Raw genomic sequence first — 26,601 nt, forward strand, 5'->3', positions numbered from 1 at the left:
CGTATATCTTCGGACCTGGTCTAGTCTAGGGATGGGCATTGAAACGGGGGTTCCCTCAGACTAAACTTTTTGGAAATCAATCAGCTGAAGCATCTCCTTCTCTCTCAGCACCAGCTTCCCACATTCCATTATCCTGCAGTAAATAGCTTTTGTAAGCCCATTTAAAATTTATGAATACTCCCTCGTGCCATAAAGACGTTACGAGCCTTCAAAGCTGCAACGAATCATCTTGATCATACAACGGCGGCCTCATGGAGAAAACAAGAGAGGAAACCTCTCAAGTCGTTAATGAGGTGCAACTAATTTCAGAAAATGCATATGGCGACCGTGTGTAAAACAGATATTAGGGAAGTTTACGGAGGCGGAGTGGTTTACCACCACAAAGAAAAGAGATAGGCGCTCTTTTTCAATAAAGATGAGTAGTAAGTAACTCGAGGTGTTCTAGAAAGCTTGGAGCGAAAGTCTTCCTGTTTTTTTTTAGACGCCTCTTAACCGGAAGAAGTTGGATGAGAGAAAGGAAGATTTGGCACAAGAATGTTGACGTGTGCATTTTTGCGGTGGTCGGTTGAAAGTCGAGTTTGCATTTTGCCCTCCGCTTAGTACCGCGTGGAATGAGGAACACTTTAGTGGCAGTAGAAGTGTTTCTAGGTTGAATAGTTAGATGAAGTATACCTTAATGGCAGCATAGTGTTTCTAGGTTGAATAGAGTTACTGATGAAGAATCCCTTAATGGCAATATAGTGTTTCTAGGTTGAGTAGAATTAATGTAGGCATTTTCATATTGGTTACTTTACATATCATAGTGGCAAGCAAGACCTTAGACTTATTTGTACATGATTGTTATATTTTTCTATTAAATTACTTTCATTATTATTATTATTATTATTATTATTATTATTATTATTATTATTATTATTATTATTATTATATAGTACCTTAACTGTACATTACCATAACCATTATTTCATTATTTCTTACACTGCTTTCAAATTTTTATATCTATATATATAAATAAATATATACTACATACATACAATCTATGTTATATATAGATATTAGTATTATTAATATTAGTACTAACTGTTACATTACCATAACCATTATTCATTATTTATTACACTGCTTTTCAAATTTATATCTATAAATATAGTAAATATAATATACATTACATACATATATATGTATATATATATATATATACATACATATATATATATATATATATATATATATATATTATATATATATTATTATTATTATTACCTTAACTTTGTACATTACCATAAACCATTATCTCATTATTACTTACACTGCTTTCAAATTTTATATAATATATATATATATATATATATATATATATATACTATATATATATCCATACATATAGACACACACACATAAATATATACATATATGTATAATATAATATAATAATTACTATTAATGTTGATGCTCTTATCAAAACACTCATCATCATTATTATCGTTCTGATAATCACATTTGTTAGTTTATTTACCCCTTTTCTTATTCATTTGCCACAGTGTGCTGCCCCAAGGAAGCCTTTATATGAAAAATAAAGGAACTCTCCAGTGAAAAAAATTCCCAGTCCCGTCATAAAAGAGCTTTGCCTTTCTGTCATTAAACCCAAACAACATATACGTCATCAGACTCCTCACGCACAGACACTGCGAAGATCAAAACAGTTATTCTGACTGGGAAGATGGAGATGAAGTCGAACTGTAGAAGCGTGATGGTGGACAGGGGTCCGAGGGAGGGGGTGGGACTGTTAAGTGAGATGGAGCGGGGGTGGCGGGGATAGGGGTGGGGGGTCTGTGGGAAGAAAGATCCCTTACAAAGAGAGTTTAGAGGAGATAGGAGATTTAGGGAATGATGACTTTAAGTTTCGCTGGCCCTTTGAAAAGATGGTTTATCGTGTTATTAAGGAGTGAGTTTTTTCTTCTCTCCCTTTCAGGTGTTTTCAGTTTTCTTGGTACTGAGAAAATTTTTCCTTTTTGGGAACATTTTGAGCAAAAGGAAAATTTTCCCTCTACTTTAATAAAAAATGCATAATTTGTTATTACACTGAACAAGGCGTGGTCCGACCTCCAGCTTACGTGAGGGCGATTGCTAACTTCTACGATCAAATAGAGCGTTGTTTCATCAACAAAAATTAAAATAAATACGGTACATGTCATTAGAAATCAATTTTCTGAACTGTTTAACATGCACATTATTCTTTTTTTTACATTTTCACTCTCATAAATAAATCATACATAGTATATCCTATATCCGAAAATTCCTGTATCTTTAACTCAACGCGAAATACCTTTTCCAGCACTTCCCAGCAATCTTTTTTTAGGCTTTCCTACCCCCCACCCCCACCCCCACACCAACAAGAACATCAACAACAACAACAAAGTAGGCTTACTTCCCGAGTAAGCGAAAATACCATCATTCTGACCCTCTCGAAATCGCCCATTTCTTTCCCATCAGAAAGCTTTAACATTTCCAGCTTTCAACGGAGGCGGTTCGTGGCAAACCGGCTTCATGCCAGCAACGGGACCTTGCCCGAAGGTGTGGCGAGGTGTTAGAGCAAACACGAGGCATGGTGTGGACCGCTGGACTTCGCCCTACCAATAGGTGTCTTCTTGTGGAGAATGTCTTTTCAAAACGTTATCTATTTATTTTTATTTTTTTAGTGGGGGTGAGAAAAGCAACATTTTTCTCTCCTTGAAAATGAGCTTCATAATTCGTTAAATTTTGTATCTCCGAAAAACTTTCATTTTCTCATTTCCTTTTCCCGCTTAATGGACCTTGACTTTACTTTCAGGTTATAAAGTAAATTTTCTTTATATTTTAGATGCTACGATTTCTCAAACACCCGAAGCCACAATCTTTACGGCCTATATAAAGGGGCTTCGTTAACGCCCCCCCCCCTCCCACCCTTTCCCTTCTAAAAGCCTTAATTTTTTTTACCCTCCTAAAAACCTAGATCTCTTTTTCTATCTTTCATTGAAAGAAAACGGTTTATTCCAAACCTATTCATGACTTGATATATCTTTTTCGGTCGCTCATTGGGAAACAAAATCTTCCAGCGAGACTAACAACACGTGTTGACCAATGTTTGTGCGTGTCTTCGTGCGCGTGCGTACGTGCGCGTGAAAGAGGGGAGGGTCAGAAGAGGAGCTGGCGATGGTAAGGTAATTTTCACGCTTTCACGACATAGGCGTTGCGGAGTTTGTCGAAGAGAAATCAAGGTCTGTTTTGCTTTAGTTTCTTACGAAGTAGAGGGCAGTTAAACAAAGGCTGAAAGGCGACAGATAAACAGGCTGATTTCCTTTCTCTGTCTCTTTAAACTCTCTCTCTCTTTACAGACAACACACCACACACACACACACACACACACACATATATATATATATATATATATATACACATTGTCTTCAACAGCAATTGCATGAAAGAAAATATGCAAAAACGCCATATATAGCATACATACACGATATATATCTATATATATATATATATATATATATATATATATATATATATATATGCACATTGTCTTCAACAGCAATTGCATGAAAGAAAATATGCAAAAACGCCATATATATGCATACATACACAATATATATATATATATATATATATATATATATATATATATATATATATATATATGATATATGGCAAATGATATGGGTCTTCGGGGTCGAAGATATATTCTGTTGATGTAAGCAATGATCTGGGTACTACTTGGTTGGTAATAAACTCCTGTAGTTCATAGGAGTGAGTTCAATGAGGGAGGAAAAATAACAGACGTGATTGATCAGCTCTTCTAAAACCATGAAAAAATTAAAGACGAGACTGATCAGCTCTTCTAAAAAAAACACACACATATTCACCCTAATCTAAAACAAAATCGGGAGGACTTCGGAGAAGTAGCCCTTACCTGACGCAGGTGAAAACTCATCAAATTCAGTCTCAACAAGATCTCTCTCTCTCTCTCTCTCTCTCCTTCGCGTTATGTCTTACCTGACAGGAGTCGATGCCTCCGTTTTCATACCCAGCGCACAGGAAGATATCCGGGATGTGCTCGTCTCTGCCCGCTTTCTTGAACATGTCCTTGCACTTTTCGTTGCTGATGACGGGTACGGAGCCCTGGGGGAGAGAGTGATATATATACGGTCAATTGCATGGGAACGAGCTATGAATCATAATCACAAAATTGAAACCTACGTATATATAAGTGTGTGTATATATGCGTGTATACATGTAGCTATAGTTGCTGTTGTTTATGCACAAGCTTATCATATATTGATATTATATATATATATATAGATATAATATATGTAATAATATATATATAGTAATAATAAGATATATATATATACATATATTTATATCAAGAAGGCTCCACATTAATATATTTTGTATTCATAAACAAGAATATTGCTGTGGATCATTCTACTGATTACTTAGAAGCTCGAAACGGTGTTTTTATGCATTTTTATATAATAATAGCATATATATAATATATATATATATATGATATATATATAATTTATTTATTTATTTGATAATATATATACATATATATAAATATATATATGTATATATATAACATTATATATATATAATATAAATATATTAAATTATATATATATATATATAATAATATATAATAATATACATATATATTATATATATATAAATATATAATATATTATAAATATATTAATATAATATATATAGTATATATATGTATTTATTATATATATATATATAATTAATATATTTATAAGTTGCGTATAAACAACAGCATCGATAGCTACACGAAGAATAGATTCAAGTCAATGAAAAAATACCTATGTTCACGCACGAGCTATGAACAGTGACTTATTGAATGCTGCCCGGCGTCATCAGCAGCAATCTGAACAACGGCGCATCTATATTATATATATAACTACTATGACGCAAAGCGAGTCAACCGCGGCGTCGTCATTTTGAAACAGAATGAAAATCGTAACAGAAAATGAAAGAGGAACTTATAAATTTGAGACCCAAACGACCGTGGCTGACAAACAATGGGAGTGAAAGCAGTCACGCCCATTTAGCACGGAGGTGGGAGTGAGAAGGGGTGGGGGGAGAGAGAGGGCGAAATTCATTAAATCACCAGGGGATAAGAGGGTGGGGTCACATTATTAGAGGCAGAAAATGACTCTTGCTTCATGGAAGGAAAAAATGACAGTCACAATTGCGGGACTGAAAAGCGTCAGGGAAGAAAAAATTTTCACAGTTAACAAAACATAAAAGAGAGGAGAGAGAGAGAGATCGTACAAAAATGTAACATGATACATATAAGGTCACCAGTGTAATGCATACACAGAGACCAACATCAGAGAAAGAGAGTCTTCGTGAAATGGAAAAAAATGATTCAAATGTCAAACTGGAAGAGGAAAATCACTGTCATTGCCGGACGTGAAGAACTGGGCGTGATATCGTTTCACTTTGCATGGGATTTCTGGCAATTTCCAAACTGTAAACATCCTCTCCCTGTTTTCTCTCTCATATATATATATATATATATATATATATATATATATATATATATATATATATATATATATATTCCCATTCAGGAATGTAATTATATTAAAGTTAGGATATGAAATGACAGATTTGTTTACAGATTTGATAATAATTTTGTGGTACTGAACAGTATACGATTGCTTTTAAGATGATCAGAGGAATACTAGTGCTCTTTAATTGCCCAGGTCTAACTCAAGTAAGAAAAAGAAAAGTAAAGAAAAATAACTTACTTTTCATCAAACGGATTATCCTAAGAAATTCTAACTGAAATACTATAGGACATGTATTCCTCCTCTGCAAAAGAATACCAGTCTACGAATATAGCAGCTTGGACGTCATAACCCGTTTCGAAATATTAAGAAAAACCAGAAAAAAAGGGAAAGAAAACAAACTTACAAAAGAACACGACTTCCATGGCTCACCAGGTACTGTAATTTACCCGAGCAATGTTGCATGATGACAACGATGGTTACGGCGATGATGCAATAGCACCCAAGGGAGGAAGGGGATGGATGGTGGGGGGGGGGGGCGGAGTGCAATTGCAACGACTCGTGAAGAACGAGGGTACGTGGAATCTTCGTTTAAAAACGGGGGTGGGGGTGGGGGGGGGGGATATAATAGGGAAGAAATGCAAAGGAATGAGAAGAATTTGAGGAATTGAAAACTGGATCTAGATGCCTCCGGGGAAGGAAGTGTGAAAGCAAGAAATAATGGAAGAAAAATTAGTATGGATTTTTTAGAAGAAAAATATCAGTAACTGGGAAAAATACAATGGAATAAAATGAATTCAAGGGTCTGGAAATAGTGAACAATTGTTTAAAAATGAAAGAGCAAGTTTTACTTTTGAGAGAGAGAGAGAGAGAGAGAGAGAGAGAGAGAGAGTTACAAATTAATAATTTCTGAAAATCCTCTAAGATATGAAAGAAACCCTGCCCAGGTTAACCTTAGAGAAGATACAACGTGACACCGATCTGGGACAGAAGGCCGAGCTACAATGATAATAAACCACCAGCAGAATTGAGGACATGTATAACTACTTCAAACCAATTCAGATACGATCATTTAAGTTCACGACTGAAAAATAATCAATTAAAAGATAATAAGCGGTATAAAAAAAAATCGAATTCACCCTTCAGAATATTATTCAGTATTTTCGAATGTCTTCCGAAAATTATTCAGTATTTTGGAATGTAAATAAAACAGAAGATTTAAAGACTAACACAGATTACGAAACAGAAGCAAAAGATTGAAAACAGTCCGTAACGATCAAGCCGCTGCTAAGAACGATGACGCAACAGCATTTGCAATCTATCAAGGACAGGAGAGAAAGTAAGAGGTTATGTTGGGGGGGGGTGTGAGCGGAAAAGGGACCAGAGACAATACCAGAGGAGAAAGTCACCTTAGGAAACACAACAGCATTTACGTACCTGTTGCAGGACGGAGGGCAGCCTGCCGTGCTCCGACAACCTGCCCCATCCCGTGACGGTGGCGGTCTCCCCGATGAGAAGGTCGTTGTTGCCGGGGAGGCAGATTGGTGAGATGTGTTGCTGGAACTCTAGGGGCTCGTCCATCTGCACGAGGGCCAAGTCGTACTCGTACGTGAAGAAGTTGTACTTCGAGTGCACGAACTTGTTCTTGACTGCCCTCTCGATGTACGGCATCGGCTCCAGTACGGACGAGAAGTCGTACTCGCCGACTCGGATGCGAATCTGGGACAGCAGCAAGCTGTTGAAAGGGAAAGTAGAGTGATTCATGAATGTGTGTCGTGAAGGAAATTCCCTCTCTCTCTCTCTCTCTCTCTCTCTCTCAAGATGTTTGTATAAGCGAAAACTTGACAAGATCCAGACTCGAACTGTTTGATAGATCTGGGTTACCTTCTTGAGAAGTGTTTGCAGTCGGTCATCAGTCTGTTTAGTCTGACAAATGAGAAAGTTTCTACTTTTCCCATTCGTGATTTGACTGCGCTTATAGGCAAATAAAGATGAAGAGAGTAAGGGGAAATCAAATAAAACTATTCCGTAGACTAAAATGTTCTTCGTGATAGTAGATAGAGAACTTTTAATAATAAATTTAGTTAGATAATAAATTTCTATCTGAGATAATGGGTGAACAAGCGATGTTGCTCAGAATTACAAACAGTTGAAGCAGGCATTCCAGATGTATCATGAAATTAACTCAAGGTTCAAAGCTAACTCGGTTTTCATCCTAGCCCAAATTCAGTCATTCATCAACAAAAGGTAGAGAAAACAGAATCATGTTAATCCTAGCAAAACCTTTCGTCTTAGCGATTTTAACAGCCGACCAATAATACATCACGCAAATACTTTATCCCATCAATTACAACTATAGAAGGCATTCAGTGCACACCCAAGATAGTACGGGTACCTGTTAACCAATTACAAAATTAATGAATACCGAAGAACATACACCATCTTCTGTAGATTGTTAAAATAAATAAAACATAAAGCTTTCAGTCAATACTCAGCCACTTACTCATCCACGCAGTGGCCTGCTGTGGCCACCCACTGCTTGTTGAGTAGCGCCCCTCCACATCTATGGGTCGACGAGAACCCGAAGAAGCTGGTCCTCCGGACTGACACTTGCCAGGGCCACTCGCCGAACTTGGCGTTCGTGCCGTTGACGATCCGTCCCTCCGGCTGCATGATTACGGATCGCACTCCGCATTCTGGAATGTTTGTAAGGGATGTCAAATTTTTTTGTCTCTCTCTCTCTCTCTCTCTAGAGAGCCTGAAGATGTATGGCTTAGAAACACGACAATAGCGACGACAACTAGTACAAACATTTAAAATACTGAAAGCCATAACAAAAGTAGACTGTAACCTATTTACGTTAAACGAAAACCAGACAAGATATGATGGATGGAAACTAGAACTGAAGAGATACAACGCATCCCACTGTGGGAACTTCTTTACATACATGATATGTGACACGTGGAATAAACTGCCACCAGAAGTTGTAAACAGCAACAGTGTGTAAGAGTTTAAAAGAAAGCTAGACAAAATCATTAGGACACGTGAATGTATAGTAAAACCTGCTCCTACAGATAAGTGAGCACACGATGTCTACTCGCATAGACCATCAAATCTTTGGGACATCCTAATCCTTGTAACTCCTTGTAACTCTCTCTCTCCTGAAGCATTCATTAAAGAGAGTTTCACAGGGCTGGGCTCGTTTCACTCTACTGCATTCCGAGATTGTTTTCGGGTCGCTGTGCCACTGAACGTTAAAACAATCGTAAAATCGTTAATCATGGAGTGAAAAAAACACTTGTAAATCTGTGTGTGTGTGTGTGTGTATCTGTGTGCATGCGTATGCACGATCACTGAGAGAGGTAAAATTAAAGAAAGTTGGACAAATTCCATCAACGTTTCACCGCTTCTTAAAAATAACGAATAATGTAAAAAATAATAATAACCGAATAATGTAAAGAAAAAAATGAGAAGTCAGTGATAACTTAAAAAATTAACCAAAAATATCTAAAGTTAATGACAGAGTGTGATATGTCTCATAATCTAAAATATTTTTTTTTCTATCATTCTTAAGTTAGTCTTGTTTCGGCACGGGCTCTTGCTCCTTAAACAAACTCCAGACCTTAAGCAAACTCCAGCCACTTACGTTGGTTGTCGTTGTGAGCATTGCTGGCCACGGGACCAGCAGGTGCCGGCGTGGTTGTAGTTGTTGTTGTTGTAGTAGTGCTTGTTGTTGTTGTTGTTGTGGTCGTTGAGGTTGTGGTAGTGGGCTTCTCCGTCGTTGTTGTAGTTGTAGTAGTTGTTGGTTCACTCGTAGTTGTAGGTGTGGTTGTTGTTGCTCTGCTTGTGGGTTTTTCTGTTGTGGGCCACCAGTTGACTGGCTTTGTTGGTCTGAGGGAGAGCGAAAACATGAGTAAATTATCTCTGGAGATTATCTCTAAGGATTATCTCTTAAGTCATCTCTGTAAATTATCTTTACAGATTATCCCTGTAAATTATTACAGAAATTATCTCTGTAAAATATCTTAAATTATCCCTGAAAATGATCTCAGGTGCTTATCTCTGTAAACTATCTTTGAAGATTCTCTCTGTAAATTGTTTCTGAAGATTATATCTGTGAATTATTTTTGGAGATTATCTCTGTAAATTATCTCTAAAGATTATCCCTGTAAATTATTACAGAAATTATACCTGTAAAATATCTTAAATTATATCTATAAATGATCTCAGGTGCTTATCTCTGAAAATTATCTTTGGAGATTATCTCTGTAAATAATTTCTAGAGATAATCTCTGTAAATAATTTCTGGAGATAATCTCTATAAATTATTTCTGGAGATTATTTCTGTAAATTATCTCTGAAATCATTGAATTACTTCATCAATGAAAGTCTCGAAAAATTATTTATGCGATTAACAGCATACACGTTACTCTTGTCAAACTAAAGCAACGCAGTTTAGTAATGCTGGTTGTTTGTTCTATATTAAGGCGGCTATATACCAGCAAGGACACTTATCTTGCGGCTGCCCTTGTAAGGGTATTCAGGTCTTAAAGGGTATGCATTGCCTGGTGTGGGTTTCTGGACTTACCCAACGAAATAATAATAATAATAATAATAATAATAATAATAATAATAATAATAATAATAATAATAATATGCTGGAAGGAGACCTCCATTGATACAGGTTTTATTGAAAATAATGGCTACTTCAGCCGCATATCTTTTGTATAGAGGTTTCTCTATTCTTCTTAATACTGACTTTTCTTCTGTACTCAAGTTGGCTTATTAAAACGCCAAATGGGGGATTCATGTTAAAAACGTGGTATTTGTCAAATTGAATATATTGTAAAAAAAAAAAATGCAATATAAATTGGATCTTAAGCTTATCTTTTGTCAATTAGGCTTAAGATACAATTTGTATGCATTTTGTACAATATTTTCAATTTGACAAATATATACCACGTTTTTGACATGAATCCCCCATTTGGCGTTTTAATAGCCAACTTAAGTACAGAAGAAATGTCAGTAATAAGAAGAATAGAGAAGTAATAATAATAATAATAATAATAATAATAATAATAATAATAATAATAATTAATAATAATAATAACTTACTTTGTAGGCTTTGGCGGTCTGGTAGGCCTCGACGGAGGTACTGGGGGAGACACAGATATCGGAGGCTTCGGGGACCAAGTCGACAAGGTCTCTTCCGAAGTAGACGCCTCGGTGGTAGGGACGGGAGGCCTCTGGGGCCTCTGAACGCTTATCGGCCTCGAGGTGACGACGGAGGGCTCCCCCGTCGAGACGACGGGCCTCACCGTCATCGGCCTGGAGGTCGCGGCGGGCTTGGAATCCGAGGACGGCGGAAGGGCCAGGCTGTCGTTCTTGGTGGCGGCCCCGGGCAGGAACGAATCGCCGCCCTCGGGCACCGTGGACTCCGGGGAGTTCAGGGAGTTCTCCTTGTCGTCGTGGACGCAGCAGGAGCCGAACATGAAACCGTCCATGCACATCCCGACGTGCTCCCCGTTCGTCTTGATGCACTCCCAGACGAACATGCAGACGCCGTCCCTGCCCTTCGCTCTGCATCCTTTGTGAGAGATCTTGTTGTACGAGTCTGTGGAGAAAAATGCCACGTTATTTCATGTTTTTATTGTTATAGTGTCCAGAAAGCCCCAGTACCATTCTGAGCAACAAATACTGGTATGGTAAGGGACTTTATGGACACCCTGTATATAACTTTATATATAACTATTTGCATGAGTCTCAAGTGGCATAAAATTTTCACTTTATTTAATATTTTTAGTGCTACACACAATTTCATTTATAGCAATTTGTATGAGTCTCATGTGGAGAAAGATATATTAATAATATTTCTATTGTTATATATATGTATCTTTACATATAGCTATTGGTATGAGGGTCGCATGTGGAAAAAAAAAATTTGTATTTTCATTGTTCTATGCAATTTTATATGTAACAATTTGTATGAGTCTGAAGTAGAAAAAATTTTTTTTGCTCTACACAATTTTATATATAACAATTTGTAAGCTTCACGTGCAGAAAAAACCAATTCATATTTTTGTTGTTATTAACAATTCTATATATAACAATTTGTAAGCTTCACGTGAAGAAAAAACCAATTCATATTTTTGTTGTTATTAACAATTTTATATATAACAATTTGTTAGTCTCACGAGGAAAAAAACTATTAACATTTTTAATTGTTATTTACAGTTTTATATCCAACATTCAGTATTAGATTCTCATGCATAATAATCATCTTGAAAACATCACTAAAAGCTGTTTCAGTTACCGATGACCAAAACTTAGAATTCAGGTCATCGGGTCAAGTCAGTGACGTCAGATGAGCTTGATTATGCGGCCGAAACCAAACTGATAAAAGTAACATAAATAAAACAGGATATATAATATGTAGGAGTGATGTTACATGGAGATTCCATGCAGTCTGAAATCAATGATGACGAATCATTACAAACAAAAATTATCAAAGGAAACCCGCATTCCATGAAAGAACTTCACTTCATAATACATACATACATATATATATAGTGTATGATTGTATGTATGTATGTATGTATGTATGTATGTATGTATGTATGTATATGTATGTATGATGTAGTGTATGTATAGTATGTATGTATGTTGTATGTGTATATATATATATATATAATATATATGTGTATATATATATATATCTATATATATATATATATGTATATATATATATATATATATATATAGTTATATATATATATATATATATATATATATATATATATATATATATATAGTCACATAAGGCATGTCCTAGCAAATAAAGACGCTACTTTTTATACATCATAATCACACTGGATTTTGTGAGTAAACATGGAAGTGTGAACTTGTTTGTCTTTATTTTCATATTTTTCTTTTTTCCTTCTTTCTTTCTTTTCTTTGAATTTCTTTCTTTCTTTCTTTCTTTTTGAATTTCTGTCTTTCTTTTAGTCTTTTTTGTATTTTTTTCTTTCTTTCTGTATGTCTATATTTTTTTCTTTTTTATTTCTTTACATCTTATTTCTTTAATTTTCTTTCTGTATTTCTTTATTTCTTTTTTTCTTTCTTCCTGTATTTTTTCTTTCCATTCTTTCTATATTTCTTTCTTTCTTGCTTTTTTAATTCTGCATTCCTTCCAAGAGCCTCATAACTGAATGTTAAATACGAGTTGAGTTGAATATAGAATTTAGGCCAAAAGCCAAGCACTGGGACCTACAAGGTCATTCAGCGCTGAACTGGAAATTGACAGTAAAAGGTTCGAAAGGTTTAATAGGCGGAAAACCTCGCAGTTGCACTATGAATCAAGTGTTGGGAGAGGGTGGAAAGTAAGATGTAGAAAGTATATGAAAGGAGGTACAGTAAAAGGAACGAAAGTGGTTGCAACTAGGGTCCGAAGGCACGCTGTAAAGAACCTTAAATAATGCCTACAGCGCACCGCAGGAGGGCTACTCACGGCACTACCCCCCTACGGAGGAACGTTAAATATCATCATTTTAGGTGTTACCTCGAGAACTGGGAACTGCGAATACTACTTGGGAAACTGTTGTCAAGTAAATGACATGATACCTGAGACTGGCTTCGTAAAATACCAGTGTTGACACACGTAACAATAATGATAACAGTACATCATGTATTATTTCATATAGTATTATAACCTACTAAGAATTATTCTCTTTCCTAGAAAGCGTTTTCTGCGTCTAAATATATTCTTTAAGAAACTCTCTCACTGTCTCATTTGAGACGAAATGAATTCCTTATATACCTTCTTCCTACGTCATTTTATCCAAAGCTTCTGGGCTTCGGTATTCATACCATGCGGTTTCTATTTCAGAATTTCTCTTCGAGTACAGATTCTTGAATAAAACTCCCGGGGGCAAACATTTTAAAATCGTCTGAGCAGAATAATTTCTGTGTCCAAGGATTTACTAAAAGCCTATGCCCCTACAGAAAATGAGTCGTTCATTCCAATAAAACACTATACAACCAACAACATCTCACCAAACTCATCATCCTAAACGAATAAAAGGGCCACTTTTAAGGTTGTATCTATACACACCTATTCGTGTGTAAATGACTATCAATATCTGCGCTCTTAGCTTTTGCCACCCAAATCTAAAATCCTCCAATGCACCGATTTAGTTTCCGGACCAAATTCAAGAATGTCACAAAGGAATCACTGCTTTCAAGGAATCACTGTCAAATAAACATGTGCGATAGATAAATAGTCTTAGTTTTATGGCAAAGTTGCATAAAATTTGATAAGCCGGTTCAAAATACTTCATATCTTTCGCTTCTCTCGTGCACGTGGAATTAATAAATTAAAAGAGAATCAGTGTTATCACGCTCATAAATTGCAAGTATTATCATATTACCATACAAAATAATCATTAAGAAATTTGATCGGTAATCGAAAAAAACATTAAAACACTGAGAAATGAAACTGCATGCTCAATAGAGAGAGAGAGAGAGAGAGAGAGAGAGAGAGAGAGAGAGAGAGAGAGAGAGAGAGGGAGATACTGTACTTCTCAGCTGTCAGAAGACCCATAGCCAGTTGGTGCTAAACTTGAACGTACTAAGAAAAATGATATTTTCCTATTTGGCAAATATCATCAAAATCTACATTTTCCTGAGGTTCATCGAGCTTCTTGTTTAGGCAATTAAGTTGCAGCCCATATTCAAACCAACCAATAATGAGAAAGTCAACGATTCCAGATTGAGGCCACAGCCAATGCAATGGGAACACACAATGGGAACAAAAAAAACAAAAAAAAGTTTATGACGGGAAAAGAATCAAAATCATAATGATTACTTTCCCGTCTGTCAAACAGATAAAACTAGTGCAAACTGGTATTCAGTAATTTATGGATCACTGATATGAGAAATAGATGAACGATCCGTGATATGATATAGATAAACAAGTAAACAACAAAATAATAATAATAATAATTATTATTATTATTATTATTATTACTATTATAATTAATAACAACAATAATAATAATAATAGTAAACCACGAAAAAATTTTATGCTAAGAAACAAAGGAACAGATGTCGGTGAGATAAAACCTCATAAAAATTTAAACTGAAATTTGCCATAGCGCTACTCTGATCAATAAAAAAAAAATATTCAAGAAATACAAGAGCAATTCATTAATACAAATAAAGAAACCATGACAATATTTTGTACTTAAGAAAATTCAAGTTGAAATTTGCCAAAAAAACTAGTTTGAATAATAAAAAAAATTTAAAAGCAATCCGTCATTGCAACCTTGAAGAACGTCATTCAAGACCCGTGAATCAGCAACAGACAATAGATCGAATCAAAACAATGAAATCAGTTCAGAATCTGAGCTCGCCAATGTTGAGAATCGCATCGCTTAACTCAAGCCCCTCTTCCGTTATATTTGTTCGATAAAATACAAAGAAGAAAAATAAACAATCCATAAAGTGTAGCTAATACAGAATGGCTTCACGTAATCACCTCTTCCGTTACATCTGTTTAAAATACGAAGAAAAAAAATAATAAACAATCCAGAAAGTGTCGCTAATACAGAATGGCTCCACTCAATCACCTCTTTGGTTACAATCGTTTACAATGCGAAGAAGCAAATAGAACAATAAACAATCCAGAAAATGTAGCTAATATTTAGTTTCAATGTCCATGACTTGACTCCTTTATTTTTTCTTCTTTTTTTCATCGTTCGAATAACGACGGTGATTAGAACTCCCTGATTTATATATAAATCTTCTCTCTGAAAGAGATGACGTGGCAGATCTATTCTGGGTCGTGTGTCTTCTGGTATTTGGGCGCTGCTGGTGTGATCTTGACGGCATAAATTCGGTTTTCATTGTCATTAAGAACGAGGTATGCGAGGTACAGTGATTTCAGTTTGTGCCACCCTTTATTTTTCAATAAAAAAAAGATTGCTAGTCTGTCTACATGTAATACATTGATGTTTCTGTACTAAAGTACGTCATTGAATTAAGATTTACTTTTTGATACATACTAAGCGTTCCAATAAACACATACACACATATTATAAATATACATATATATATATATATATATATATATATATATATATATATATATATACATAAACTGTATGTGTATCTGTGCGTGTTTATTTATAAGAACGCATTGTGGCGATAAATAGATTATAATTCAATATATACATATATACATTATATATAGATAGATAGATAGATAGATAGATACATAGACAGAGTGATAGATAGATAGATAAATGCACACAGATATATATCATACATATATTATGTATATATATATATATATATATATATATATATATATATATATACGTACATATATATGCAGAGCAGTTAAAGAAAGATGGCAAGCACTTATACATGTGTATTCATTTGTTTTATATATTATTCTACTCACAATAGTTATTGGTGTCGATGGCTCTTCCCTGAGGCCGAAGATGTTCCAAGTGGGGTGGGAGGTCGCCAGCGACCAGAACCCCCAAGATGGCGATGCCAACAAACGCCCATATACTAGTAGGTCCTGCGGAGGGAGACAACGGAATCATTAATAATAATAATAATAATAATAATAATAATAATAATAATAATAATAATAATAATAATAATAATAATCCAAAGCAAACTCATAATCACGTGAGTCAATAAAATGGAAAACTAAATCCACAGTAATATGCCTGTCTCATTTGCTATTTAAAATATATTCAGCAGATATTATATATATATATATATATATATATATATATATATATACTTACATATATATATATATATATACATACATACATATATATATATATATATACTTACATATATATATACTATACATACATATATATATATATATATATATATATATATATATATGATGAGAGAGAGAGAGAAAGAGAGAGAGAGATAGAGAGAGAGGACAATAACAGCAAAACTAGAATCAAGAAAATAAATATAAGAGTAAAGGTGAATGCGTGAGCACCTTTACCATTTAAAAAGTCACTAAATATTGTCTTAGGTAAATGATGACAGTAATTCTTACTTTAAAGAATTATAATTCTATAATGAGTGAGGCATGATTGACCACTAAACAATACAGAATGTAATGGAACACAACTCTCACATTTCATGATAAAGTTATATATCTTTGTCAATAAATGTGCAGTTTAAGATTACCTGTTGACAATCGTCAAATTATTTTCCGATACTACTAAAAGTAACACTGCAGATAACGTACCTAAAAAAATACTTCAATAACTCATCACCTCACCTGCCAGAATGGAATAATTTTCTTTATATTTATCCACCTAATAAATAGTCACCGATATTTTGAATTATGGGGATAAGGTTTTACTTGTACTAAAAGCCATCAGTGACGCAGTGATGGTTGTACACGCGCAGCAAACAAACTACGCAGAGACCTTACCTTAACCTTACAGTTCGTTCGGGTTGCCCCAGGTCCCTCAGTGTGAGGCGCCTCTAATGTCTACCAGAGAGTTGCTAGTACATCTTCCGGTATATTTTGCATCTTCCAATCTTGGATGGTCTGGGATGCAGTTTAGATATTTGTCGAGCTTATTCTTAAACACATCTACGCTCACTCCTGATATATTCCTCAGATGAGCTGGCAACGCATTGAATAGACGCTGCATTATCGATGCTGGTGCGTAGTGGATTAATGTTCTGTGTGCTTTCCTTATTTTTCCTGGTATAGTTTTGGGCACTATTAATCTACCTCTGCTTGCTCTTTCTGATATTTTTAGTTCCATGATATTTTCTGTTATTCCTTCTATCTGTTTCCATGCCTGAATTATCATGTAGCGTTCTCTTCTCCTTTCTAGACTATATAATTTTAAGGATTGTAGTCTTTCCCAGTAGTCTAGGTCCTTAACTTCTTCTATTCTAGCTGTAAAGGACCTTTGTACACTCTCTATTTGTGCAATATCCTTTTGATAGTGTGGGTACCATATCATATTGCAATATTCAAGTGGACTACGAACATATGTTTTATAAAGCATAATCATGTGTTCAGCTTTTCTTGTTTTGAAGTGCCGTAACAACATTCCCATTTTTGCTTTACATTTTGCCAACAGAATGGCTATTTGATCATTGCATAACATGTTCCTATTCATCATCACACCAAGGTCTTTAACTGCTTCCTTATTTGTGATTGTCTCATTATTAGGTCCCTTATATGCATATAGCTTTCCTTCTCTGTCTCCATAATTTATTGATTCAAATTTATCAGAGTTAAATACCATCCTATTTACCTCTGCCCAATCATATACTTTGTTAAGGTCTCTTTGTAGAGCGTTCCTATCTTCATCACAAGTAATTTCTCTACTTATTCTTGTGTCATCAGCGAAACTACTCACTACCGAATCCTTAACATTACTGTCTATGTCTTCAATCATAATAACAAACAATATTGCAGCTAGCACCGTACCTTGTGGCACACCGGATATTACCTTGGTTTCATCCGATTTCTCATCGTTTGCAATAACTATCTGTTTTCTGTTGTGTAAAAATTCTTTTAACCATCTTCCTACTTTATCTACGATATTGTGTTTTCTAATTTTCTTTGCTAATATATTATGGTCTACTTTGTCAAAAGCTTTTGCAAAGTCTAGATAAACCACATCTGTTTCATTTCCGCTTTTCATATTTTTGAATATGTTCTCACGGTGGACTAACAGTTGGGTTTGTGTACTTTTTCCGGGTACGAAACCATGTTGGTCCTATATTAAACAAATTATTTTTTATTAAAATGTTTCATAATATTTTTCTTCATTACCCTTTCATACACTTTCATAATATGTGATGTTAGACTCACAGGCCTATAATTACTTGCCTCTAGTCTTGATCCACTTTTGAAAGTAGGGGTGATATATGCTAATTTGTGCTCATCATAAATCTTGCCTGTATCTACACTTTGTCTTAATAATATTGCAAGTGGCTTTGCGATAGAATGAACTACTTTCTTTAACAAAATAGCAGGGACTCCATCCGGCCCTGCAGCAGCTCCATTTTTAATTTCATTAATTGCCTGCACAATATCAGCTTCATTAATTTCTATGTCAGCTAAATATTCACTATTTTCGTCCCTTACTTCTATATCATTATCTTCATTATCTATTCTAGGGGTGAATTCTCTCTTATATCGTTCTGCCAGTATGTTGCAAATTTCCTTTTTTTCATTCGTTAATCTCCCTTCAATTCTCAGAGGGCCTATTTCTATTCTTCTTTTATTCATCTTCTTCGCATATGAGTATAATAGTTTGGGGTTTTGCTGATATTTAATAGGGTTTTTTCTTCCAAGTCCCGTTTTCATTTTCTTTTGATTGTATAATCTTTTGTTCTGCATTTTCTATCTTACTTTTTAGTTCTATAACTTTCCATGCATTTTTTCTTTTGCAAGACCTTTTTTCCACTTTCTGATTTTCTGGAACAAGATCCTTCTGTCTCTTGGTATGCATGAATGATGTTTACTTTTCTTCTTCGGTATATATTTATCCACTATTTTCTCCAATATTTTGTATAATATCTCCGTATTTACCCTTATGTCATCACTTACGAAAATGTTATCCCACTCTTTGTTTAATTCTTCATTAATTTCTGACCATTTTATATTTTTACTGTAGAAGTTGTATTTTCCATATCCTTCCCACTTTTTCATTTCTTGCTTATCTCTATTTTCACTTGCTTTGGAATGAACTGTTAATTCTATGACATTATGATCTGAAATACTACTCGCATTATAAACTATTATTTCTTTAACATAATTCATCTCGTTCACAAATACTAGGTCTAAAGTATTTTCCTTTCTTGTTGGCAGGTGATTTATTTGTTGAATGTTGTATCTAGTAGCATATCTAATAGCTTTTCGAATTGCCTCTTATCTTCTGCACTACTATTACTCTCTTTTTTATATGTATAAGTACAACCACAATCTCCTATTCGTTCTTTCCCTTCTACGAAAGGAAAGCTGAAGTCACCAGATAGGAGAATAGTCCAGTCCTTGTGATTTCTACATATATCATCCAATTTTTCAATTATTAAGTCAAACTCTTTAGTATTAGGAGGTCTATATATTACTATGTTCATCAATTTTTCAGATTCAAATTCTACCGCTATTAGTTCACATTCTGAGTTACTATATTTCTCATATATTTTTCCTTGTTTTTTGTCTTTCCCATATATTGCGGTTCCCCCTTGATTCCTATTTTTTCTATCTGATCTATAAGTTTGGAACCCTTTTATTTGATCATCATTCCCAGTCTCTTGGGAATACCAGGTTTCACTTATATTCATTATATCTATTTTCTTTTCATTTTGGGTTAGTTCTTCTAAGTACTCTATTTTTCTTTTTGAGTTACTCGTAACTAAACCCTGCGCATTCATCACTATGATGGTTTGCGTGTTTTCTCCTTCATTTAATATTGGTAGTAATAAGGATTTTCCCATGTCTCTTTCCTGTTCTGGTATGTTGTTCTTTTTTTCATTTCCAGAAATTCTGACATTAAAAAATCCAACTTTTCCATAATATTTGATCTTCCTTCATCATAATTATTCATTTTGTGTCTGAATCTGCAATTTTCTCCGTTTCTGCAATATCCTCTTGTATAATAAATACAGTTATTATCTATTGAGTAGAATTTCGGAGCTGATGCTTTGAAATTTTTTGCTGACACCTCTGCATATCTCATTGGTGGTTTGCTTTTCTCTTTTACCTGATATTCTTGATTTCTCTCTTTATTTGTTTCTTTCTTATTTTGGATTTTATTACTTGGTTGGTTATTTATTTGATTATGATTCATGGCTACAGGGTGCATATATTTGCATTTTTTGTCGAACTTACATCCTTTTCCTTCTTTTAGGTTTTTACATATTTTGGATGCAGATCTCTGCAATCATCCCCATAGCCATCTAAGTATGCACATTTACCATATATTTCATAGTTTTGACATACCTTAGGATGTTTGTAGTAACATCTTTCTCCAAATCTGCAATTCCCTCTTTTCAAAAGGTTGCAGATTTTGTCTTTCTTGTCTATTTTTTCCTCTTTCCCGTCATTGTGTAGATCTGGGTAGAGCCTCTTCGGGATTTGCTTTTCTGTTGTCATATCGTAATTTATTTCTTCGTAGGTATGCTGCTTTATTGCCTCATATGTAGTATCAATGAGTATCTCTGCATCCATACTTTTATCTTGTTCTTTGTTTTCCTTATTTTTTTCTGTCATTTCATTTTTGTTTACTTCTCTTCCGTTTTCCTCTTCTTCTTTTTCTTCTTCTTCTTCTTCTTCATCCTCAACTATTTGTACATTCAATCTTGATTTAATAACATTGTCTATCCATGATAGACATGTTGAACAAAAAATTCTTGTATCTTTTCTCAAATCTTGCATTACCTCAGCACACTGTGGATGGGTCGGAATGTTGCATGCAGCACATTTTCTGATTAGGTTTTGTGGACTGACTATGCTATACCAGACCTTACACAGTTTGCATGCTTGTGGCATTCTTTTTCCTAATGCATCAATTAGGATATTCACAAGATTCACCTTATTCCATTTTCTTTGTCGGAATATGCTGGTTTATGTATATTTTTTTTTTTTTTTTTTTTTTTTTTTTTTTTTTTTTTTTTTTTTGTTTTTTTTTTTTTTTTTTTTTTTTTTACTTTAAAGAATTATAATTCTATAATGAGTGAGGCATGATGACCCCACTAAACAATACAGAATGTAATGGAACACACTCTCACATTTCATGATAAAGTTATATATCTTTGTCAATAAATGTGCAGTTTAAGATTACCTGTTGACAATCGTCAAATTATTTTCCGATACTACTAAAAGTAACACTGCAGATAACGAGAGAGAGAGAGAGAGAGAGAGAGAGAGAGAGAGAGAGAGAGAGAGAGAAGCCAAAACAATATCACACACGCTCATTACATAAACTTCTTCCTGCAATGTCGATATAATCATCTCCAAAATGTAGACCACATTAATGACTCACTTCGATCTTGCGTGGAAATAATGCTCCACATAGCTATGGCGACTTTCTTTTTCTCACGACCCTCTCTCTCTCTGCCTTTCGAGAAACATTACTGGCATATATGGCTGGATGAGTGTTAACAGCGTCTCGCCTGAAAACAAATGAGAGAGAGAGAGAGAGAGAGAGAGAGAGAGAGAGAGAGAGAGCAGCTGTGGGAACCTTGTCAAAAAAAAAACTGGGCGGAATTTCACCATGTTCCACGACGCGGTCGCGATGGGAATATCGCCGCTGTATCGTAAATAGCACGAACGGGGAAATACCGCCAAAGAAATGGCTAATCTCATACGACTAAGATAAGATTATATATATACGTATATCAAGGGAACATTATCCCAAGGATGTTCTCTGGATAATGGAAAACGACGCGTATGTGTGGATGCAGGACATATTTTTGCAGACCACATAAATGTCCCTTCAAGCACATTTATACAGAAGCATATTTAGCCTGGTTATGCATAGGCGAATACATGAAGCTACTTTGTTAAACCCATACACACACACACACATATATATGGGGTCATAATTATATATTTAAATTAACTCATAAACAAATAAATATATATATTTGTGTTAATTTGCATATATAATTATGAAGCCATATTGGTCCGCATACTCGTGTATATGTATGTATGTATGTATGTACACACACACACACACAGACACACACAGACACACACACATATATATATATATATATATATTTATATATATATATATATATATGTGGATGTGTGTGTATGTGTACGTATACACAGTCTGGTAGAGCGCTAAAGTGCTCTTCCGGTGGGGCAACCCAATTCTTGTACGAAAAAAAAAAAAAAAAAAAAAAATCTAGACTCGAGTAAAACAAACTGATTTACAAAAACCGCAAAATCAAAGAAACCCATTCTTCTTCTTTTTTTTCTTCTTCAGTATTTCATTGCTAAAAAAATATGTCAATGTTACACACTGAACGTGACTCCTAAAATCCTAAACTAATCTCGTATGATGTAAAACGCGCCATCATATCCCTTGTCGAAACGAATTCCATATCATTACCCTCAATCGTCATTCATCATCTCATTATACATCCAATCACGGAATAAACTCGATCGATGATCGACAGTAGTCGTTGCAATTGACGTAACCCCAGATTTCGACCCTCCCCTACTTTTTTTTTTTTCTTTTAACCTGACCCGGAGCTGACCTTGCTAATTCTGACCCGGACTGTTCTTCTTCACCCAGTGACTGTCTGCTCTCGTTCTCCGCCCAACTGATCGTCGTAAGGACGCCTGGGCTGACCTTTTTAGTAGAGGAGGCATTGAAGGAGGGCGGCAGCGAGGGAGAAGAGGGCAGATTCTAAGGGGAAATGACTGGCCAAGAATGGAACAGAGGCAGAATGTACGAAAGAAAGAATGCACTACAGGAAGAATGTGAGAGACAAACGTAAGAGAGAAACAATTTGAGAAAAAATTGTAAGAGTGAATGAATATAAGAAAGAATGTAAGGGAGAATGTGAGAATGAAAGAATGTGAGAAAAAAATTGTTGATAAAGTAGTAACAGCTAATCAAAATAGAAGCAATGGATGGAAAAGTAAATGAAATACTGATGATGCTGATAGCAGTATTTTCACAACAAAACAAATACTCCCATAAACGAAAACACACGACAATCATTAAAATAAAAACACAACGGACGATGACCAAAGAAACAAAGAAATAATCACAAAATGAAAACAAAGCGAAAATAACTAAAACTAGAACAGTCGTCACATGAAGAAACAAGAAAAGAATAAACACGAAGAAGAAGAAGAAGAAGAACAGGAAGAAGAAGAAGAAGAAGAAGAAGAAGAAGAAGAATGAGGAGGCAGACAGCGACTGGTAGTAGAGGACGTAAAGGAGGCCATTTCTTCTCCCCCCATTTCCTCGGGCTGCTAATGTCTGCGTAGCTGACATTCTGACCTCGAGGTGACCTCCCAGGTGTCAGGCGGAGGGTCAAGGCTGCGGTGCCATCCATTCATTGTCTGGATGGGCGGTTCATAGACGCCCATTCAATGAATTATTGCGGTCTCGTAGCCCTCCCAGTTTTATTGAGGGTGCCATGGATCTTGTCTTTTGGGGTTCGCGGTGTTCCCGTGAGGAATTATTTTTTGTGTGTGCACTGGATTGCAGGAGAGAGAGAGAGAGAGAGAGAGAGAGAGAGAGAGAGAGAGAGAGAGAGAGAGAGAGAGAAATACTGGTGGCCGGCAATTTTCATTGAGACCTGAAGGAATTCTTAAACCACACTGGCTTGTTGCTCCAGCTTCAATTAATTAATTTGCACCGTAATTTTATTCACATATATTTATACATATACATACATACACATATGAGTATGTGTGTGAGCGCGTGTGTAGAGAAAGAAAACACGAAACAATATATTGTACTGTTGCTGCTTGTAGCTGCGTATGTATATCAATACTTTTGTATATATAGTATATATATGTGTATATACATCTCAAGTATAAAAAGCCCATTAAAACATTGGTTTAAAGCTAAGCGTTTTTATAGGCCTTTTATACTTTATATATATATATATATATATATATATATATATATATATATATAATATACACACACACACACATATATATATATATATATATATATATATATATGTATATATATATATACACACTATATATATATATATATATATATATATATATATATATATATATATATATATATGGTCTGACAGCTACGAATGAGAGCAAGGTAAGCATCTATTCTTAAACCTAAATGCAAAATAATAATATCTGAGCTAAATGTAACCTATTTGCAGTCTCACAAGAGAATCATATATAATCATTTACATAATTCAAATCAGTATATGAGGTCATTTATCCGATGATGTAAGCTGAACAATCACACTACATTAACTATCATATACTTGTGCCAGCTCGAGGCAAAATATGTCCTCATTCCCACAGGACTCCCCTACCCTCTACTGGTGCCAAAAAAAAAAAAAAAAAGTATATTTCCTTCCGAAGTTGGAGGACGCCCGTCCTTGGCAGTACCTGGCGAAGTGAGTCCCGGAGGAAGTGTCTTATTGGCACGGAAGGGCCCTCATCCTTCCTCCTCCGTCATCCACCTCCTCCAGGCTATTGTTTTATGACCTGGGGTAGACAGGGGGCGCTCATATTCCGGGGCTCCTCCTCCTCCTCCGGCGTCATCAGTAGACCCAAATTAGGGTTTGTCTTATCGATTACGTGAGAGAGAAAAGAAAGGCTCGTGTATCAAGGTGCGAGGCGGGAAGATGGTGATGCAATCAGGTTGCGCTTCTGGAATCTTCTTTTTTTTCTATTGTTTCCTAAAAACTTCGTTTGGGGTGTTCCTCGATTATCAGTTGGCTTCCCTTTCAGTTCTGTTGAATGCAGATTTCGTCGTTCTGTTTCTTTAACTTGAATATTCATAATGTCAGCAATTATGAGTCAACTTTTATTCTTAGCAAGCACACTAACATTCTCCTCAAGAAAAGAATATTTAAAACTGATTCATTAAGACAGCAGTATGCCGGCATTAGACTATACAAACTGAAATAAAAGTCGTAAGAAGCAATCTACGCAAAGGAAAGTCATTAACAACAGCCCAGCATTAAATAAAATTATCACAAACATCAATGTTCCATTAACATAAATCGACCCACTCGGAGTCCCCAAGTCACCTCGATTCTAACCATTTTTCAGGTAAATCAAAGAAAGGTCGACTTTCCCTCGATGGTGCTCCTGTTTCCGTCAGTACCAGTCAGAGCTACTTCGCTTTTGATCCTCCCAACCACATCGCCAACCAACCCTCCCCCCCCTAACCCCCCACGTCGCCTACGACAAACCCCGAGGCCTGGGTGTGGGCGCTGAGCTCCCCATTCCCCCCAGCCATCCCCTCCAGCCCCGGGCGACTACATTACAATCCATTTTTAACATCAGTTATTGTTTACAACACTGTCTTTTCATCCACACTAATAATTACGTAGTGACGCGTTATATGCCTCGGGAGAGTTCTTTGCAGGGTCCGGAGTGTTCCGTATCATACACGTACGGCACGCAGTACTCATTAGTGAGAAATGCTTGCATTGCCCCTGAAACCCGATGGGTGCTTCAGCCTAATTTCACAGTGTCAAGTTACTTGCTTCTCTCTACTCCTTTACTTTAAACTTATGATATATCAATTTCAACTGATTTTACCAGAAACGAGTAGCCACAGTATTTATAAATTGATATACGTCACTCGTTTTAATTTAAACAAATAATTTCAGAAACGAGTAGCCACAGTATTTATAGATATTCGTCGTGTGTTAATTGAAACAAATATTGAAACAAATAATTTCAGAAACGAGTAGCCACAGCATTTAAGACTATATATTCGTCACTCGTTTTTAATTGAAACATATAATGTCAGTCGAGAGAAATGTGTCAAGTCCAACTGCTTCCGGCAGAATAACACCGGCAGTGCAACAGCTATTTCACTCTCTTATCTTCGAGCACACAGCACGCAAGGAAAAGAGAGCGCGCTCCGAATGACATTCTCAGTCTGTACTCAATTCTTTGTTAAATCGCACACTTGTCACAGACTTTCGACTTGGCTATATTCGCTGCCCTGACTTGGATACACGAATGAGTTCGGGTTATTAAATCAAACTCGTTAATCTGAATACAGTTTGCAAATGAGAGAAGACGACAACGGGAAATATTTCATGCAATGAAGCAGTGAAAAGCAACACAATAATGAGCAATATCTTTCATACAATGAAGCAGTGAAAAGCAGCACCAATAATGATTAATATACCTCATACAACGAAGCGCTGGAAAGCAGCACCGAAAACTATTAATATCTCTCAAGATCTTGGTTTTAAATAGATTCACGTGCTTCATTCGTGGAACATAGTTCAGATTACTCTT

General features: G+C 35.4%; 1 protein-coding gene across 2 annotated transcripts in view; it reads right to left on the bottom strand.

Annotated features, from left to right (window-relative positions):
• LOC135224490 (serine proteinase stubble-like) overlaps positions 1-26,601 on the bottom strand; it is a 112,594-nt gene that overhangs the window by 11,778 nt on the left and 74,215 nt on the right. For both annotated transcript variants that reach the window (XM_064263506.1, XM_064263500.1), the window contains exons 2-7: positions 16,045-16,167; positions 10,698-11,196; positions 9,229-9,473; positions 8,086-8,278; positions 7,020-7,317; positions 4,036-4,161 (exon numbers count right to left, since the gene is read on the bottom strand). In XM_064263506.1, coding sequence (XP_064119576.1) covers positions 4,036-4,161; positions 7,020-7,317; positions 8,086-8,278; positions 9,229-9,473; positions 10,698-11,196; positions 16,045-16,167 — 1,484 coding nt within the window. The remainder of the gene's footprint in view (positions 1-4,035; positions 4,162-7,019; positions 7,318-8,085; positions 8,279-9,228; positions 9,474-10,697; positions 11,197-16,044; positions 16,168-26,601) is intronic.

The sequence above is a fragment of the Macrobrachium nipponense genome, chromosome 20 (genome assembly GCF_015104395.2).
Source record: "Macrobrachium nipponense isolate FS-2020 chromosome 20, ASM1510439v2, whole genome shotgun sequence".
In the NCBI taxonomy this organism is placed as follows: domain Eukaryota; kingdom Metazoa; phylum Arthropoda; class Malacostraca; order Decapoda; family Palaemonidae; genus Macrobrachium; species Macrobrachium nipponense.